Below are 15,072 nucleotides of genomic sequence, written 5' to 3'. Positions count from 1 at the left end.
ACACACGGGGGATGGAGGGGGCTCTGGGGAGACCTTAGAGCAGCTTCCAGCACTGAAAGGGGCTCCAGGAAAGCTGGGGAGGGGCTCTGGATGAGGGAGTGCAGGGAGAGGATGACGGGGAATGGTTTTGAGCTGAAAGAGGGGAGATTGAGATGAGATCTTAGGGAGAAATGTTTTCCCGTGAGGGTGGGGAGGCCCTGGCCCAGGGTGCCCAGAGCAGTGGGGCTGCCCCATCCCTGGAGGGGTTCCAGGCCAGGTTGGATGGGGCTCTGAGAATCATAAAATGGTTTGGGTTGGAAGGGACCTTGAAGCCCATCCAGTTGCACACCCTGCCATGGGCAGGGACACCTCCCACTGGATCTGGTTGCTCAACCTCCCATCCAACCTGGCCTTGAACCCCTCCAGGGATGGGTCATCCCCATCCCTTGGGGCTCATTTGAGTTGAGAAGAGCACCCGGGCTGAGGGATGAGGTTGTTCTGTGCTGGTGAGCAGCAGATGTGCCAAGCGTGGGCAGAGCCCCAGCCCAGCTCGCCCACACGGTGCAGGCGGCTCTTCTCACAGCCTCATTCCTCAGTTCTCCCACTGATGAAGCAGGTCCTGGGACCTACAGAGCCAGGATCACTAGGAACGGTGGCATCAGGGATGCTCTGAGAGTTGCTTGCCTGCTCTGATGCTGCACAGTCGGCGGTGGGAAGGACTGGACCGTGCCAGTTCTTATCCTGCCCAGACAAGACTTCATGGCAGTAAAAGGCACCGGGTGGTCCTGGGTGCGTGGTGCTGGGGCAAGTTTGACTCCAGCTCTACAGCCTGAACTCAGCTGGCCGCGGGCTAACCCACTGGCGACGCCGGGTTCCCATGCCTCGATGTCTTGTGTTAATTAACCTTCCAAACACTCCCCTAATATTTTGCCAAATCTAATAAGGCAGCGCTGGCCGAGAGGCTGTGGGAGGGATCAGCAACGCCTGGGATCCAAGGGGGCTCCCTGGGGCTTCAGCCGCAGTTCACAGCTTTCTGTTGTCTTTCCCCTCCCCACGAAGGCGATGCTGAGATTCATTGTCCTCATTTCTGTGATGAGCTGTTGCCCTCAGCCTGCTTGGTGCTGCCCCCACCCCACCCCTGCCAGCGCTCCCTCTGCATCACCCCAAGCTCAAAATACCATGGAGAAAGGGCAAGATGCTCTCTTCCATCCAGGAACCTGGTTTTCCATCCAGGAACGCAGTTTTTCGTAGAGGAACCAACTGACCCAGCGCCCCTCTGGAGCAGCAGCCGCCCACCCGTCTGTGAGTGCTTTGGGGCAAAACCAGAGAATGAAAGAATAAACACCTCCTCCTGCGGTAACCGCGAGGCAGATGTCAGCGTGTTACCCCCAGGCATCCTCGGAAAGGGTTAACCCATGCGGCTCGTGCTGGGCACTGGGGGTTCACAGTCCTGGAGGGGCCTGGGGAGAGATGATAAATAGCTGGGGACGTCCTCTCCTCTCCACTAACACCAGCGGAGCCCAGCTGGGGAGCGACGTTCCCCACCTCCTATCCATCATTTTCAGCTGGCTTTGTCACATCTTGTAAATCACCCACCCCGATTCCATCCTCCTCGGTCCCTCCTGAGCATCTCTTCTCTGGGTTCGGGGCACCCCACTCTTCTCATCCATGCAGCGACGCTCCAGGCAGATGTGGTCCCCATCACCGCTTTCTCCTCTTTCTATTTATTGCCTCCGTGATCAGATAACTTGACATTTATTTACATAGCCGGGAACCCGGCTCCTCTTTTAGCTCCTCGCTCCGTCGCCCTGGGGCGGTTATTAGGTTTCCTTTGGCCCCTGTTTCTCCCTGGGCTCCAAAACCAGGAGACCCTTCTGACGCCTGAGTTGAGCACTTCAGAGGTGGCGGTGGTTTTGAGGTGGTTTTCTCTGCGCCAGGAGCTGCTTTTTCCCCTAGATGAGGATGACACGGAGTTGCTTGAATTCCTCCCCTTTGGTGGGGAGGGAGCCAGCGCGAGGAAGAGGATGGATTTTGGGAGACACCCAGAGAGCTGCTCACAATCCAAAATAGCAATTCTTTCCTTCCCAGGTCCCACCGGCTCAGGGGAGGTTCCCGCTGGGCTCGGGCGCGCTGCCAGGCTTTCCTTTACAGCATTGATGGTCAGGAGAGATTGAGGTGAGATTTTAGGAAGTAATGTTTTCCCCTGAGGTCGCCCAGAGCAGCGGTGGCTGCCCCATCCCTGGAGGGGTTCCAGGCCAGGTTGGATGGGGTTGGAGCCCCTGATCCAGTGGGAGGTGTCCCTGCCCGTGGCAGGGGTGGCACTGGATGGGCTTTGAGGTCCCTTCCAACCCAACCCATTCCAGGATTCCATGATAATATCAGGGGGATACTGGGCACCTCCCTGCCTGCATCAAGAGGCGAGTGATGGCGCGGCCACCACACTTCTCCATCGCCCTTGCCTTGACCCGGGCTCCTGGTTAAGGGCCACTCTTCTGGAGATGTGGGAAGGCTGAAGGATCTGATGACAACCAAGAAGATGGGCCGAAAAAGGTACTGTTTGGAGGCAGAGACACCGGCTGGGGACAGGGACATCAGCCACTGGATGTGGTGGCCTTTACCTGCCGGGCAATCCCTTATTGTCCCAGCTCCTGCTGCCTTGTAAAGCGCCTGATGGATAACGCTCATCATGAAGGCGAGAGAGCGATGCTGTCCCCTCGCCTCCCTCCACGCTCTGCGATCCATCTTCTTTATAGCACGGATCCGGAGCCAGCACCATCTGCGGCACCAGAAATACAATTACCGACGTGGGGGGGAGTCTCTCTCCTTCCAAATTTCATAGAGACCTCGCAAAGCAACCCTAAATTACCCCTCACACACCAGGGACCTCACGCGGCACTGTCTCTCTTTAGGTATAATTACAGCCAGGGAATTAGCAAGTCTGATTTTCTCCCCCTTCTCCTATGCCCTTCCCGGTGCTTCCCTCCCCTCCGAAAGGAGGAAAAAAAAAAGGGAGAAATTGAAATTGATCTCCGGCTCCGGCTTTGGGCAGCTGTAATTTAATCAGAAAAGCCTCTCTCTTGGCATTTATTTATTTTTTTTAACCTCAAGGTCCTGAATTAAAAAGGATGGTGGTGGGGTGGGAAGCGGACCGGCCGGAGCCTCGGCTGCGCTTTGGGAGAGCTGGAGCATCTCAGTGGCTTCTGCGTGGGCTTTGCTGATGGGAAACCACGCGCAGGGCTGCTTTGAGAACGCCAGGGCCCAATCCTGCACCCTGCTCCTCATGGACGCTTGTGATCCAGGGGCTGCATTTGGGGCTGGATTGGAATCTGGTTTGGATTTGAGGCTGTTATTCAATTTAGCCTCAAGCTGGGCTTCCAAAACCAAAGGCAAATGGCAAAACTGAGATGCAAAAGTCTCATAAAACCCCTTTTGTCCCGATGCTGCCGTCACGGGAGGAGAGATGAGGAAGAAATGGCTTTTAACAAACAAACCCAGGTCCTTTCTGGGCTGGGCAGCTGCGCTGTGCCAGGTCTGTTTCCTCTGCCTGCGCTCAGTTTGGGAAACTCCCGGTTAAGTAAGCAAACACAATCCCGATTTCCATTTTATTTTGTATATTTTGCTGCCCGAAAGAACTCTTCCGTGCAGCCCTTGTCACCCTGTGTGCCACAGCACTGCCTGCTCGGAGGTAACATCCCTGCCCACAGCCTCGGATAAGGCGCTTTATGGTCTTAATGTGTATCCAAGGTAAATCCCAGTGAAATCCCCCAGTTCCGAGCACGTGCTGGAGCGAACAGGCGCGCTCCTGCCCCGCTCAACGCATGTCACCTCTAAGGATGTGCTGCCATGGTTCCAGGCAGCAGAAGACAAGGGGTTATTGTCCCACCACCCGGTGGGCAGCAGCTCCCCAAGGCGCTCGGATGCACGGATTGCTCTGTCCTGGCCGGTGGCAGAGCGTGACATTCCTCGGCTCGACAACACCCTCTGCGAGAGGTGATCCCTCCTCTGTGGTGTTTTGGGTAAGGAAAAGGGATGCAGGCAGTGGGGAAGGCAGATGGTTTGGTCTCCAGCCACATGGCTGTTGGGAAAGGCAGAAGACGGGATTTGGCACCAGGATACAGGAATCCTCAGATCCCAGTTTGTGCGCGTGGCGTTTCTCCCCTCAACCCCCAGAGATGTCATAGCATCCTCCCAGATGTGATGGCAACCTCCCTGACATCATAGCATCCTCCCAGATGTGGTGGTATAGCATCCTCCCAGATGTCATAGCATCTTCCCAGAGGTGGTGGCATCCTCCCAGACTTCATAGCATCCTCTCAGACATCATAGCATCCTCCCAGATGTGGTGGTATCCTCCCAGATGTCATAGCATCTTCCCAGAGGTGGTGGCATCCTCCCTGACATCATAACATCCTCTCAGATGTGACAGCACCCTCCCAGATGTCATAGCATCCTCCCAGATGTGACAGCACCCTCCCAGATGTCATAGTACCCCCCTGCCCGCCCCTGCCAAGCCCCAGCAAACTCCTGCACGCACCAGGTTTTGCTGTGTGTGCAGGAGCCGTACCAGGAACAGCCGCGACCGCCGTGATCGCACAACCACGGTGGTGTAAATCATGGCTTGACCCGAGGTTTGCACCAGCTGCCGGCCCTCTGCGAAGGGTTGGCCTCGTCATCTCGTACGGCGACACCCGCTACTGATTTACGATGGGGTTGGGAGCAAGGCTGTGACACATCAGACACCTCCTCGCACTCCGCGGCCACGGCGGCATCCAGCCCTTTCCCTGCTGCTCCGCTTCTTCCCTGAGTATCATCCAGGTGAGGAGGCAGCAGGGCTGGATGCGGCCGTTGCAGCAAAGCTCGTTACCGTGTCCCCGCAGCCTCTCCTGCTCATGGGGCAGGAGCTGCACTCGGCCATGACCCAGCCCTGACCGTGGCGAGGAGGACCAGGGTTAGGAGAGCCCAACCGCAGGTTTAAATCAACGCCCTCCGCTTCCCTTCCATGCTGAGTTATTGCGCCCTGGTTTTGTGATGGAGATGACCAGGCAGTGAGGGATGAGTGACCTGGGCCAGACCACCAGGCTTGGTGCTCCCAGCAGGACCATGGGCAAGAGGTGAAAGATCAGGGCTGTCCTCCAGCCCTTTCCTCCCCTGTGTGGATGCTCCTGAGCGTCGGCTGTGATTTAGTGCGTGTGAGTTCACCGGGAGAGCGGGTGATGCTCTGCCACCGAAGGAGCCTCTCTCCACAGCGCATCCCTGCAGAGAAGCAGACGGTTTTCATGCTCTGGGCAGGGACATCCTTCTCCCTGCAACCATTTCCACGTGTCAGCTGGGCTTTTCATCTCTGAGCTGCGCTTCCCTCTCACTCTCTCTCTCTCTCTCTTCCTCTCTCTCTCTCCAGGGTGTCCCGAACAGGTTCCCAGACAGTGAGGCTCATGTACGGATAATGAAACCTGAGAGGATGCCGTCACACCTGGGAAGATGTTATGAGATATGGGAGGGTGCTACGATGTTTGGAAGGAAGGATGCCACCACATCTGGGAGGATGCCATCACATCTGGAGGATGCTATGACATCTGGGAGGATGCTATGATGTCAGGGAAGATGCCATCACATCCGTGAGAATGATGTGACATTGGCGTGGATGCCATCACATCTGGGAAGACGCTGTGACATCTGGGAGGACGCTAAGACATCTAGGAGGACACCAAGGCATCTGTGAGGACACCATCACCTCTAGGAGGATGCTCTGACATCTGGGAGGGTGCCATCACATCTGGAAGGATGCTACGACATCTGGGAGGATGCCGTGACTTCTACATAGAAACTTGTTAAAAAAAAAAAGTCATAATAATAGAAAGAAACCCCGCTGAGACCTCAGCCCAACTGGTCCGCTGCCCTCGGAGAAGCCGTAGGAGCTTTCCCAGCCGGTGGGAGGGGAGGGATGCGCTGGAGGCAGGGAGGAGCGCTGGGATGTGGTCCCTCCCGACCGGGCTCAGCCTCCTCCCGCGGGCTCCGGCATCCCCTTGTGGCAACCGATGGCTTTGCAAAACCTCACCAGCAGCAAATCCCAACTTTCTAAGACTCATTTTGGGGTTTTAAAAAGCGAGCATCCTTCATCAGAACTGAGCAACGTGAGAGAGCGATCTCCGTCGATCGCGGGCAACCAACCAAGAGCTGGGGATAGAATGGATTTCTCACGCACGTGCATGTATCCGTTCTCCCAGAAGTCTGATGCATATTCTACCACTTTCTGAGGTCTTATTTTAATGTCGTTATGAAACTTTACAACAGTCAAAACTCTTTCTCATTTGAAGCTGCCTCGAGCTCTCTGCGTGAGCTCTCCTTTGAGACAGGAAAGTGCTGCAAACAGAGGGGATTCCAAAAGAAGAGACACAGCTCGTACTTCACTCACAATGTCTGAGTTGGGAGGGACCTTAAAGATCTAGTTCTGACCCCCCTGCCAAGGGCAGGGACATCCCACTGGCTCAGGCTGTCCAAGGTCCATCCAACCTGGCCTTGAACACCTCCAGGGATGGAACAGCCACAGCTTCCCTGTTCCAGAGCCTCCCCACTCTCATGGGGAAGAAATTCTTCCTTATCTCCAGTCTAACTCTGCCCCTCTCCAGTTTATCCTCATTCCCCCTCATCTCATCCCCACAGCCTTTATGAACAGCCCCTCTCCAGCTTTCCTGGAGCCCCTTCAGGTACTGAAGGTCACTGTAAGATCTCCTCAGAGCCTTCTCTTCTCCAGGCTGAACAACTCTCTCAGCCTGTCCTTGCACAGGAGGTTCTCCATCCCTCGCAGCATCCTTGGAGCCTCCTCTGGACCCGTTCCAACAGCTCCATCTCCTTCTTACATTGAGGATTCCAGAACTGGACACAATCCTCCAGATGAGGTCTCACAGAGAGGAGCAGAGGGGCAGAATCCCCTCCCTCCCTGCTGGCCGCGCTGCTTTGGATGCAGCCCAGGACAAGTTGTCGGCTTGTGTCGAGCTTCTCATCAACCAGTACCCCAAGTCCTTCTCCACATGTTTGGAGACGTAAAAATAGTCCACTTTTTATAATAATAACTATTTCTTGTATCAAAACCACCAGCAAAAGGGTGAGTTGAGCCCACGGCAGCCCAGACCTCACCCTTACGCAACCGGCTCAGAGCCTGCCGCTTGTGGCAGGCGGCAGATTATGGCACGGAGCTCCCCGGATAACTTTATAAGCCCTAAATCTGCTCCCAGTCCTCTCCCGAGATAAGGCGGTGTGGGAGGGTGGCTACGGGGCAGGAGGTGTCATAGATGACACTGCGCTGGTCCCATCATCCCGCTGGAGCGGCGGGAGCAGAGGGTTTGGCCCCAAAGCGAGGGGCGAGGGTTGGGGTTTGGTGCTGCGTTAGGGGATCCAGCACCGCCAAGGTTCCCCCATCGGCTTTGGGGGACCCCCCAGGCACAGCAGCTCGGAGAGGGCTGGCAGCCCGGCTACACGCGGTGCCGAGGGGCCCAGAGCAGGTCCTGGCCCCTGGCAGGAAGGGACATGGCCAGGATGACACCAGGGGTTGGGAGAATGTTTCAGGCACAGAGCTCAGCTCCAGCTCCGCAGCCTTCAGCATTGAGATCCTCATGTTCGACATCAGGATCCTCACATTTGGCATCAGGATCCTCATGTTCAACATCAGGATCCTCACGTTTGGCATCAGGATCCTCACATTTGGCATGAGGATCCTCATGTTCAGTATCAAGATCCTCATGTTCGGTATCGAGATCCTCATGTTCAGTATCGAGATCCTCATGTTCGGTATCAAGATCCTCATGTTCAACATCAGGATCCTCATGTTCAACATCAGGATCCTCATGTTCAGCATTGGGATCCTCATGTTCAGTATCGAGATCCTCATGTTCGGTATCAAGATCCTCATGTTCAACATCAGGATCCTCATGTTCAGTATCGAGATCCTCATGTTCGGTATCAAGATCCTCATGTTCAACATCAGGATCCTCGTGTTCAGTATCGAGATCCTCATGTTCATCCTCATGTTCAGCATTGGGATCCTCATGTTCAACATCAAGATCCTCATGTTTGCTATCAAGATCCTCATGTTCGGCATTGGGACCCTCATGTTCGGCATGAGGATTCTCATGTTCAGCATCAGGATGCTGACATTTAGCATCGGGATCCTCAGGTCCTGCTTCCCAGCAGGATGCACCAAGCACAGAGGGAACAGCTGGGATCCTTCATCTGCTCCATGTTTCCATGTTCAAGGATGCAAGCAAAGCGACCTTTGGGACTCTGCCTTAACGATTGCTTTAAACAGAGGATGTGGCCTCCCACAATCTGCTCTGGGACCAAATCCATGCCTTTTTTGCTATGGAAATAACTGATCCGGGGACTTTCCCAAATCCCTTAGGCCCCCTGTACTTTGGAAAACACATGGAAAAAACCAAACCAACCACAACAAAAAATAAAATAATTTTATGATGAAGATAAAGGTTTCACGGGGAAATCAGGAAACGAGGATGTGCAGTTCCTTGGCAAACGTTGCCCTGAGCTTTGACATTGAGGTGCCCAGAGGAGGAGGAGGAGGGTGGGAAGCTCCAAGGCACCTCCGGAGGGGGAATTGCAGCTGTTTATTTAGTACCCCTGCACAGTTCTGGTGTCCTTGGTGAATCAGCAGCTCCCCAGGTGCTTCTGATCAGCAAATTCCCCTGCAATAAAGGGAATAAATAAAGGGTTGGTGGGGTTTAGTTTAGCTGGTGGGGGTTGCTTGGGAAGCATTGTCTTTCCAAGGTGAGGCAGGTATAAAAATACAGCCCAGGAGTCCCTGCAGCTCCTCGGCTAAAGATACTAAATCCCATCCAAGCAGCTCTGATCCTGCTCAGGATGAATGGAGCCATTTTAAGCAGCAATTTAAATTAAGTTATCTTGGCCAGCTGAGCCCACATCAACGTGCAGGTTATCACAGCTTTGGTGCCTAAAGGCCACCTTAGACCTGGAGCAGAGAACCCTCTCCCATCACAAAGGGTAGGGGCGGTTTCCACCTTTCTCTTGCAAAGTTGTTTTTTTTTTTCCCAGATGGAGCTGTGATGCTGCCCAGCTGAAAAGGGACCCGCGGGGAAGGTCTGAGCAGCCCCAGGTAAGACCAGGGAACAGGGAGAAGAGCATCCCTCATCTCCAAAGCCTGCTTTGGGGTGTCCAAGGTGGGTGGTTAATCAAGATGGTTAATGGAATTGCAAAGGCTTCCTTCCTTTACAGCACCAACCGCTTATCGGTTGGCTTCTACTTAAAAGCAAAAGGGTTGAGTTTCTGCCGCCAGGGCTGTCCTTGCGCCGGAGCTCCTGCACCAGGGCTGCAGGTCTGAGCTGGTTAAGGAGCTTCTTTGGGAGCTGCTCCGGCATCGGTTCCCATGCTGCTTGGGCATAAGAATCCGGATTTAATGCTTCCCTCCGTACACTGCTCACGTTCTGCTGCCGGGAAAGGTCTTTGCAGCTGCTTTGATGTGGAGCAGTGAAGTGGGGAGGGCACTGTGGGAAGGGCTCAGATCCCAACAGTGTGGCTTGGGAAGGGATGGAGAGGGTCTTTCCTGATGATGCTTGGCACAACAGCCTCGTTATTGGCATCCCTACTGCCCCGGAGACATTCCCAGTCTCCTCACCCTCCTGGTTTCCATGCCTAGACCGTGGTCCACTCCAACTCCCATGTTGTCTCCTCCTTTTCCTTGCTGGAGATGGTGCTGAGGGGAGCTGCATCCCAGGTTTTTGCTGCATCTGAGCCCCAGGTGCAAGCGTTTGTGTGGGGAAGAGGGTGGAAAACTGGACCCACGGGCTGTGCTGGCGGCCGGGAGCCGGCTAAGGCTTCCCGGTGGAATGGCGGATGCTGGAGCTCACGCGGTTCCTGTGCCCACTCTGTGTCTGCACAGGGGGAGCGAACAATCCACGGTGCCTCCTCACCCCACCGGGAGAGGCTCCTGGTCCCAGGCAGGGCTCGGGGCCAAGCTGGGCTTGCTCCTCCCGGCTGGGCCGGATGACAGATGCCTGCGGTGGAGGAGGACGTGCTGCAGCCCCTGCTTCCAGCTTGGATGCCTCCGATCCAGAGCTGCACTACGAGGAGGAAGATGAGGATGAGTCGGAGTCCTCAGACACCGTCAGCATCTGCTCTGACGACTCTGTCTACCCTTGCTATGAGGTCTCCCTGGGGGCCGGTGGCACTGGGGACCTCAGCCTCTACCAGTGCTGTGCCAGGAACGATGCCAAGCTGGTGCAGGAGAGGCTGGAGCATGGGGTGACCCGGAGCGAGGCCATGGAGCTGGATGCCAACGGGAGGGTGAGCTTCTGCAGAGCAGAAAGAGGATTTCCTGGGAACGGGCAAATCCTGAAGGATGGTGGCTGCTCAAGCAGGTTAAGGAGGAGGGAAGAGTCCTGTGTGGGAGGGCTTTGACAAGGGATGTGTCTCCAGGGACTGATCTTGGAGCAGAACCTCCTCTGTCCTCCCATCTGGAGCCTGTGTGGTTTGGGGTGGGAGGAGGAAGCAGGAGGACAATGGGGAGATGCGATGCCAGCCCCGGCGCTGAGTGTGCTCCCTCTCCAGAACGCGCTGATGGTCGCCTGCTACAAGGGCTTTGTGGACATTGTGCCCCTGCTGCAAAAGTGCCCCTACATCAACGTCAACCAGCAGGACAAGGATGGGAACACGGCCCTCATGATGGCAGCCCAGGCAGGTAGGGAGCACGCTTGGCATGGGGTGACCCCTGTGAGCCCTTCTGAGATGTGGTGTGATGCCCAAAATGAGCCGTTGGGAAAGCTGATGCTCCCGTGGGATGGGTGACCTTCCTCATCCAAGTTTCTAGTTCATCTTAGCTTCGTTTTAACACTGGCTAGGAGATGCAGAGCTGGAGATGCCTACAGCAACGTTCTCCTGCAGCACATCCCACCCAAGCAGCGGAGCTGAGCTGGAGCTGCCCCGCGTGGTCCAGCGAAGCCCCGTGAGCCGCAGTGATTTACCTGCGCACGAGGTCCAAGCTGGCAAACACCACGTGTAGGCACCAAATCTCCAGTCACGATGAGTTTTCATGCTAGAGTAGGAGTTCGCCTCCTTCTACCCCGCTTAACCCCAGGGGAGAGGAGGCGGCGGCTCTCAGAGTGGGCATCGCTCTCTGTTCCCACTTTATCCTTGCTGGAACTGAGGATGGGTTTTGCTTTTCTGGCCTCTTTCCTGCGCTGTTCCCTGCGCTGCCAAGCCCAACCCAGAACAAGCCCAGACCCTTTCAGCCCTGATCCCTCCGAGTTTCTGGAGTTTTGTCCTCATGAGATGCTCTTGCAAAATGCTTTTTCTCCATCCGGGCATCAGCAGTTCTCCCTTGTTAACTGTCGAAACTCTAACGCAGCTTCTCTCTGGCTGTTAAGGACACATCACCATCGTCAACTACCTCCTCAACTACTTCCCTGCGCTCGAGGTGGACAAGAGGGACCCCCGGGGTCTGACAGCACTGATGAAGGCAGCGGTTCAGGGGCGACAGAACTGCGTGGCCGCCCTCCTCCTGGCGGGTGAGCATCTCCGGGGCACCATCTTTGGGGGAAGGGGTTGTGTCCCTGCTTGTCCCGCTCTGGGGTGGGACAGAGTGGGCCACTGCGGTGATGCTCTTTGCGTTGTGACGGCTGTAGGAGCAGACCTGCAAGCGATGGATCCCATCAAGGGGAAGACTGCCAGGGAGTGGGCAGTATTCACCGGCCGCTTCGAGACGACTGTGAGGATCCGGAGCCTCCTGCGACGCCCACGGGCGGAACAGTTCAGCACCCGCTACCGGCCTGAGTGGCCAGCCCTGGCCGAGCTGGTAGCCAAAGCCCTGCGCCCCAAATCAACGGGCAAGAGGCTGTCGGAGAAGATAAAATCCATGTTCACCTTCAGCTTCCCCCACGACCCCGAAGAGGATGGTGTGATGGACCACATGGTGAGGATGACCACCTCCCTTGCCAGCCCCTTTGTGGCCACTGCTTGCCAAACAGTTTGTCCTGAGAGCCCTCCTGAGGTGGGCAAGCACAGGCTGTCCGTGCCGGAGATCCTTGGGCACCACGTGCTGGATCCGGATGCTGAATCGGAAACCACCTCGTGTCTCAGCACCAGTGCATCTTCTTGCAATGGCCAAGCCGTGTCGGAGATCCGGCTCCTGCCATCGCGCCGGCAGGCTCGTGGCCTCTTGAGCTTCCTGCCCCTCTGGCTGCGGCGTGGGAATATCATCTTCCCCGGAGAACCTATCCCCAAAATCAAAGTGAGCAAAGACTCCTGCCCGCCTGCCGGCTCGAGGGAGCGGAGGAAGCCCAAGGGGGACAAGAACCTCTTGCAGCCACCAAAGTGGAAGTACAAGGAGCTGCAGGAGGAGAAGAAAGCAGCCAAGGAGGCAAAGAAAGAGGAGAAAAAGAAGAGGGGAAAACATAAGTGAGATGTGTCAGGGTAGGGGTGAGGTCCCAGCTGTTCTCTTGGACCTGCTCGTTTGGCACAGGAGTGGTTTCCTGCCCTGGTGGGATGGTGATGCTTGAGGGAAGAGGGTGATGTGGCCGTACCCAGCTGAGATGCCCCAAACCCCTTGGTCCTGGGTGCCCAGCCCCTCGTCCTCTCCTGCCTCAAGAGTGACTGCTCCGGTTGTGTTGTGACCCTGCTCTGGGTCTGCCAGGGAGCAGAGTTGGGTCAGAAGGGGCTTTTCTATCTTCTTTTTTTTTCCTTTTTTTTTGGTTTGGTTGGGTTCTTTTATTCTTAATACCTCTGATCTTGAGATCTGCATCTTGCAGCACGTGGTGGAACGCAGCCATGCAAATTGAAATGGAAGCGGTTGTCATGTTAACAGCATTGATTTAATGAATAAAGCTCAGGGCTGCTTGTTGGGCTGGGGGGTCTGCTTCGCCCTTGCTGCCAGCATCCCCGGGCCACGCTGCCACCCTCTCGGTGATGTTAACTACCCCACTCCTACGTATTCCTGGGTTGCAGATAGACAAACACAAGGAAGCATCTCCGTGCTTCAGGAGGGTTCACAGGAGCTCTGGGTGCCAGGCATGGGCTGGAAACCAAACCTGGGGTGCTTGTGGGCTCCATCCTGCCTGGACACCACACTCTGGAGCATCCTCCATCCTCTGGAGCAGGGACAGGCAGAGAAGAGACAGCTGTTGGGCTGCAATGTTACCCCAAATCGGGACCCAGGTCCTTCTTCCCGAGCAAACCCCACTGTCTGGGAGCTCCAGCCTGCACCTGTATGGAGCCCCAGGACCTCTCACCAGCTCCTGCCTGGGACTGATTCCCCCAAGGGGCAATGCAGCCGTGTTTTTGTTGGGTGCTGATGCACCCTGGATGAGCTGCAGCGAGCTTCTGCTTCCTATATTTCAAGCTCCTTTTAAACCCAGCTCCATCCTAGGGCGTAGGAAGGTGAACTCGGGGTCCTGAGCAGTTGCGCTGCCTCCTGCAGCACCCGAGCACCCAGGGTTTGACCTGCAGGGAGAGCAACTGCAGCAAGAGCCGCTCAAAGCACTAATTATCCAGGTAATAAACCCTCCCCTTCCCTTTGCCACCCCCTTCCTGAGGGGGACAAAAGCCCCCCGCTCCCCTTCTGCTCCCCATTTTTAGGCTGCAGCTTCACCTTTCAGGGTGCAGGGGGGTTGGTTGGGCTGAGTTGCTGGTGGGTGAGGAGGGGATGCTTGGTGGGAAGGATCTACAACGTCCCCATCCATCCCTCTCCAGCCCTTGGCTCGTGCCGGGCTCTCCGGCACGTGGCTGCCCTTCTTCGCCAGCTCCCGGCGGCAGCTCGCAGATGAGCCGGGGGCGGGCGGCACATGGAGCAGCCTTCGCCCGCGCCGTGCCAGCCTGGCTCCCATCGCTCAGGGGGAAGGGAGAGATGGGCTTTTGCGGCCTCTTGTCTGCAGGGACAGCTCGGTGAGACCCCCAAGGGGTGGCTGCGAGAGTCCAACTGCCATCCGAGAGGACCCCCATCCTTGTGCGGGATGAAGTGGCAGCACGTGGTGATGGGCAGTCTGGCTTTGGCTTCGAGAGGGCGGTGGGAGGTTGCACCATGGCAGATGTGGGGCAATGCTCGGCCCCAGACAGGCGCCCATCCCTTCTGATTCACCCCGTCTGCTGCAGAGAGGGGCAGGGACTGCCCTGCCTGCGCCTGAGAGAGCCTGGGTTGGGTTTGAGGAGTTTAATGTGCCCCTGTGGTCGATCCCAGCTCTGGGTGAGTTTACTTTCCCACGACGGCAGCGCCGGCGCTGCAGCCCAGCCCGGGGCTCCCACCCATCCCTGTCCTTCAAGTCACCCGGGGTTAGGGCTTAGTATCTTTTAGAAGTTTTTTAAGCAAGGATTTGCAGCCCTGGTGATGCTGAGAGTTTAAAAATAGGAGCTGCCCCATTTGGAAGATGAAAGCGGAGGAACCGAAGCCGCTGGCACCAACCCTCATCGGAGAACAAGATAGCTCCGTTGCTTGGGACAAACTCCTTTCCGAAGCCGTAAAAGCGGGGTGCCAGCGCCCACCATGCGCCTGCCCCCATGGCAAGAGGTAGGGTCACAGGAGCCATCCAGGAATAACCCTGGAAGCAGCGAATCGCCGGTCAGATCTCGGAGACCCCTGTGCTGGAGCAAAGATGGTCAAAGGCGATAAAGCGTCTGCAGGCACCGGCTTCCTCCTGGGCGGTTCCTATCTGATGGAAACCACCCGTTTCCTCTACGCCGGCTCCACAAAGCTCCGAGCCCTGGCGTGGGCAAGGTCACGTGTGAAGGTCCTTCGTGTTTTATCCTGGTTTTGTGCTTTTTGTTTGTTTAAACTTCCTAGATGATGGGCGATAGGAGGGGAGAGGCAGGTGGCGAGACCTCAAAGCATGGCAGCCGTGCGGCTCCAGCATGGAGAGGCTCCGGGTGCCCCCTGGGTTCGTGGTGTAACCGGGGGTGGTGATGTAATGGGGAATGGAGAGGTTATTCAGTCCCCGTAAATTCCTTAGGAAAGAGGCTGTGATGCCAATGCGAGTGCTGCCCCTGCCAGCCCAGGGCATGGGGTCACCGTGCCAGGGGAGCTGCCGGGATGAAGGCAGGGATGCGGCTCCGAAAGGTGCTGGAGCGGGATAGGAGGAATGTGAA

At 56.4% G+C, this 15,072-nt stretch overlaps 1 protein-coding gene across 2 annotated transcripts; it reads left to right on the top strand.

The window, feature by feature from the left end:
* The first annotated feature begins 6,776 nt into the window (after positions 1-6,776).
* Positions 6,777-13,434, top strand: ANKRD33 (ankyrin repeat domain 33). Of its 2 annotated transcripts, none has more exons than XM_054051288.1 (5): positions 6,777-7,081; positions 9,040-10,287; positions 10,552-10,681; positions 11,367-11,507; positions 11,625-13,434. In XM_054051288.1, the coding sequence occupies exons 2-5, from the start codon at positions 9,838-9,840 to the stop codon at positions 12,398-12,400; spliced, it is 1,497 nt and encodes a 498-aa protein (XP_053907263.1). In that variant the 5' UTR covers positions 6,777-7,081; positions 9,040-9,837; the 3' UTR covers positions 12,401-13,434. The 2 variants fall into 2 exon arrangements, with proteins under 2 accessions (XP_053907263.1, XP_053907264.1); XM_054051289.1 differs by lacking the exon at positions 6,777-7,081 and having other exon boundaries at positions 8,905-9,100; positions 9,641-10,287.
* The last annotated feature ends 1,638 nt before the right edge of the window (positions 13,435-15,072 follow it).

Source organism: Cuculus canorus, chromosome 29 (genome assembly GCF_017976375.1).
Source record: "Cuculus canorus isolate bCucCan1 chromosome 29, bCucCan1.pri, whole genome shotgun sequence".
Taxonomy (NCBI): Eukaryota; Metazoa; Chordata; class Aves; order Cuculiformes; family Cuculidae; genus Cuculus; species Cuculus canorus.
This window is presented reverse-complemented; position numbering and strand designations above follow the sequence as displayed.